This window comes from Limulus polyphemus, unplaced genomic scaffold (assembly GCF_000517525.1).
Source record: "Limulus polyphemus unplaced genomic scaffold, Limulus_polyphemus-2.1.2 Scaffold8117, whole genome shotgun sequence".
Classification (NCBI taxonomy): Eukaryota; Metazoa; Arthropoda; class Merostomata; order Xiphosura; family Limulidae; genus Limulus; species Limulus polyphemus.
The window spans coordinates 6,301-11,074 of NW_013673727.1; the positions used below are offsets into that span (position 1 = coordinate 6,301).

Genomic DNA, 4,774 nt, shown 5'->3' on the forward strand with positions numbered 1-4,774 from the left:
TTTTTAAACAGTTTGTCAGGTTAAATAATAATATTAAGCAGTTTGTCAGGTTAAATAATAATATTAAGCAGTTTGTCAGGTTAAATAATAATATTAAGCAGTTTGTCAGGTTAAATAATAATTTTAAACAGTTTGTCAGGTTAAATAATAATATTAAACAGTTTGTCAGGTTAAATGATAATATTAAACAGTTTGTCAGGTTAAATGATAATATTAAACAGTTTGTCAGGTTAAATAATAATATTAAACAGTTTGTCAGGTTATATGATAATTTTAAACAGTTTGTAAGGTTAAATGATAATATTAAACAGTTTGTCAGGTTAAATAATAATTTTAACAGTTTTTCAGGTTAAATAATGATTTTAAACAGTTTGTTAGGTTAAATAATAATTTTAAACAGTTTCTTAGGTTAAATAATGATTTTAAACAGTTTGTCAGGTTAAATAACAATATTAAACAGTTTGTTAGGTTAAATAATTATTTTAAACAGTTTCTCAGGTTAAATAATGATTTTAAACAGTTTGTCAGGTTAAATAATAATATTAAACAGTTTGTCAGATTAAATAATAATTCTAAACAGTTTGTCACGTTAAATAACAATATTAAACAGTTTGTCAGGTTAAATAATAATATTAAACAGTTTGTCAGGTTAAATAATAATATTAAACAATTTGTCAGATTAAATAATAATTTGCCCCCCAGTTTCACAGCGGTATGTCTGCGGACTTACAACGCTAGAATCCATGTTTCGATACCCGTGGTGGGCAGAGCACAGATAGCCCATTGCGTAGCTTTGTGCTTAATTACAAACAAACAAATAATAATTTACTAGAATAGATTAATAGCATCAATTCTACATATTTTCGAAATCCCTTTACAAACATAGGATTACTGTGTGAGTAGAAAACATTTCAAAACAACATATACGTAACTGACAGTGTTCGGTCACTATGTTCATAATTCAAAACAAATCCGACTTCTGGTTTCATTAGTTGTACCAAAACTATTTTATTCTTGAGGTCATATCATATCTCTTTTCATTTGTCAAGAAGAATTTAGATCCAATCTTACGATTTTCTTACAGTGGCAAACCCACCTGGAACACAAGGAAAGAAAGATGACGAAAAAAAACCCGAAATTGATGCATCACAGTCACAAGGTAAGTAAGTGTCACTTTTCGCGAACTTCTGTAAAAAAAAGCATGACATAAGATGATGAAGAGTTTCTTTTTCCTCTAAGTTAGAGTTATTTATCTTTAGTTCTTTCATCGTAGCATTGTAAGTTAGAGTTTTTTACGATGAAAGAACTAAAGAAAAAAATTCAACAATACCAACGTATTTGGTAATGGACAACATAGTTGTAGTCCTGCCACATTAAAAAAATCAACAATACCAAGGTATTTGGTAATGGACAACATATTTGGTATAGTAAACATACTATAAGTGACAAAAATTTCTGTTACAAAAAACAACAGATCATTGTACCAAACGTTGACACTTCACCAAAATAAAACAGTTCGGACATAGTTGTCTTTTTTTATTAAGTTCATAACTAATCAGAAAGTATCAAATCTCTGCGGACTTGGTTTCTTATAATGTTTCCTTGTAGAAGTATTGGAAACACATAACAAAATAAATACTGATGTTTTGCGATAAAATGTTCGTTGTTACTTCTGACTAACGTGGCGTGACGTTATCATAATAAAAAAAAACATCTATTTGTAAATGGTATACCAATTAGCCTTTAGCTTCGATGCTAAACGAAAACTAACAAAATCAAATTGCCCTTTCGAAGAACAATATTTGTAGTTATAGTTATAAGACATTTACTCTTTAGACAATTGATAGAATTTACGGCCGAACTAATGATAAAAAAAGACTATTGAACTCATTAAATGAAACATAAAGATTCCGTTTCAATCCGGATACTTTAATAAACTCTACTTCTGCTCCGGCAGTTATTTGAAATCTCTTTATCATAAATACGTGATAAAAATAATAGCGGACGCTGAAAACCAGGATAGGATTTCTTCTGATTAATGTGTCTCGTACAAGAGTTTTCATATGTGTATCCAACAAAATAGGACTGTTATGTGAATTTTTAGTGACCTATAGCAATAATGATGATAATAAAAACTGTTAGCAGTCACTTAAACACAAACCTATTTGATTATTTGTAATGAAGCACAAAGCTACACAATGGGCTATCTGTACTCTGCCCACTACAGGTATTGAAACCTGGTTTCTTGCGTTGTAAGTCCGCAGACATACCACTGTGCCACTGGGAGGGGAACTATTTGAATCAGCAGAATTTTAAGGATTTAATTTTTACATATTATAAAATATCTGAAAAATGCTAAATGTGGCAGGGCTACAAATATGTTGTCCATTACCAAATACGTTGGTATTGTTGAATTTTTTAATGTGGCAGGGCTACAAATATGTTGTCCATTACCACATACCTTGGTATTGTTGAATTTTTTAATGTGGCAGGGCTACAAATATGTTGTCCATTACCAAATACCTTGGTATTGTTGAATTTTTTAATGTGGCAGGGCTACAAATACTGATGGTTTGTTTTTGTATTGCGTCTACAATATCCATATTTTGTCCATTCCCAATTCTCGGTATTGTTGAATTATGTAAGGCTACAAGTACTTACGAATTGCTTTTACTCTCTCTCTCTTTTTAGTGGGTCTACAATACACGAAACTAACAGAACTAAGACGGAAGCATTACAATAAAACTTCTGTTATTATAACACCTAGATAAGTCATCACACTTAAACAACACATGAATCGTTACAACACTTCAAACCACGATATGAAGCGTTACTACACTTCAAATAACACATGAAACGTTATTACACTTCCAAACAACACATGAATCGTTACCACACTTCAAAATAGCACATGAAACGTTGCTACATTTCAAAATAACACATGAAACGTTGCTACACTTCAAGACAACACATGAAACGTTATTACACTTCCAAACACCACATGAATCGTTACCACACTTCAAGACACGATATGAAACGTTACTACACTTCAAAATAACACATGAAACGTTGCTACACTTCAAGACAACACATGATACTTCATCACACCTAAACAACACATGAATCGTTACCACACTTCAAAACACGATATGAAACGTTACTGCACTTCAAAACACGATATGAAGCGTTACTACACTTCAAAAATAACACATAAACGTTGCTACACTTCAAAACAACACATGATACGTCACCACACTTAAACAACACATGAAGCGTTACCACATTTCAAAACACGATATGAATCGTTACTACAACTTCAAAGAAACTCAAAGAACGTTACAACACTTCAAAACAGCACACGAGGCATTACTAAACTTCAAAACATCACATAAATCATTGATAAACTTTAAAACAACAATGGAGCGTTATAACGCTTCAAAACAACAAACGAAACGTTACTACACTTCAAAGTAACACATAAAACGTTACCACACTTCCAAACAATGATGACATTTTGGTACGGTATGATTATTTTCAGAAATACAATTTTTATTTAGTCTTTAACAACTAAAACTAAGACTTAGTGTAAACATGTGTACAAATATATATATATATATGAAGCTTTATATAAAATCTCAAAAAACAGTCGGCGAAAACCGTTTCAGCCAAAACATTCGATATAAAATATATTCTACAGTATTGTTGACGAAAATGTTTTTTACTTCGAGTTATCGTCCTTCATCAACAACTCTTCAACTCTGATGAAAGAAGTAATAAAAGAATTCTGACAGATAGATTTTAAAAGACTCAGAAACTCTAGAGCTTTCAAATATTTAGCTATTCTTCTTCACTTCTGAAGAAGAAGAATGAACTATTCGAAAGCGGTTGTATTTCTAGATATTTTTTTTTCATTTACAGCTCTTTAAGTTGTTATGTACTACGGTGTAACTTTGTGTTAATCTGGTCGAAGATCATGTATTGCTTTTCAACTTATTTTATTGTAAAGTGTAATTTTAGTGACCATAAGTTCTGTATAAAAAGTAAAAATATATATATAAAACGTCGGAAACAGGAATTAAAAGCATCCAAGAGCAATATACAACATACTGTGAATTTAAAAAAAAATTTTTAGTGTAAGATTTTTATTACATTTCAAACTTAAATGTAATATCTAATTCTACAGCTGGTGGGTTCCTGGTTCGTCGTACACATACCCGTGGTGGTAACGTTCCTCAGACAACAAGACGAGAACATGATAATGTCACCAAGGAGGAATCCATGATAAACACCTTTCCCTTTTTTGACACGACCCAAGCGTGCGAGAGAGCTGCTTTAAGGTTGGTGTGAGATTTAAAAACAATGTTTTTATTATTATTATTCTTAGAAGACCTTGATACGATGTTATCTTTACCAGATTAAAAGAGACGAAAGCTCTGTCTTCAAGCAATGAAGACACACATAGTTAATTCACATAACCAAACGTCTCTATCTATTTAGTGACCGAATAAAAATCTTTCAAGTGGTACTATTTCGTTCCTAGTGATACCAAAACTTTAAAAAAATCAACCTTCAGGTACTTACAGTTTCTTGTAAGGTCATAATCTTCACCTCCTATTTTTGGATACATATTTATATCTTTATTCGTCCTTAATGACCTGTTTTTCTATGATATTTTTGATATATATTTTTATCTTTATTCGTCCTTAATAAGCTGTTTTTTACGATATTTTTGATACATATTTATATTTTTATTCGTCCTTAATGACCTGTTTTT

General features: G+C 30.8%; 1 protein-coding gene across 1 annotated transcript in view; it reads left to right on the forward strand.

Moving 5' to 3' along the window:
* Nucleotides 1–1,079: 1,079 nt before the first annotated feature.
* Nucleotides 1,080–4,774, forward strand: part of LOC106475125 (calcium/calmodulin-dependent 3',5'-cyclic nucleotide phosphodiesterase 1C-like) — a gene marked incomplete at its 3' end in the record, with an annotated part of 25,141 nt that continues 21,446 nt past the window's right edge. Inside the window, exons 1-2 of the mRNA XM_022379325.1 lie at nt 1,080–1,159; nt 4,184–4,337. Coding sequence (XP_022235033.1) covers nt 4,279–4,337 — 59 coding nt within the window. The remainder of the gene's footprint in view (nt 1,160–4,183; nt 4,338–4,774) is intronic.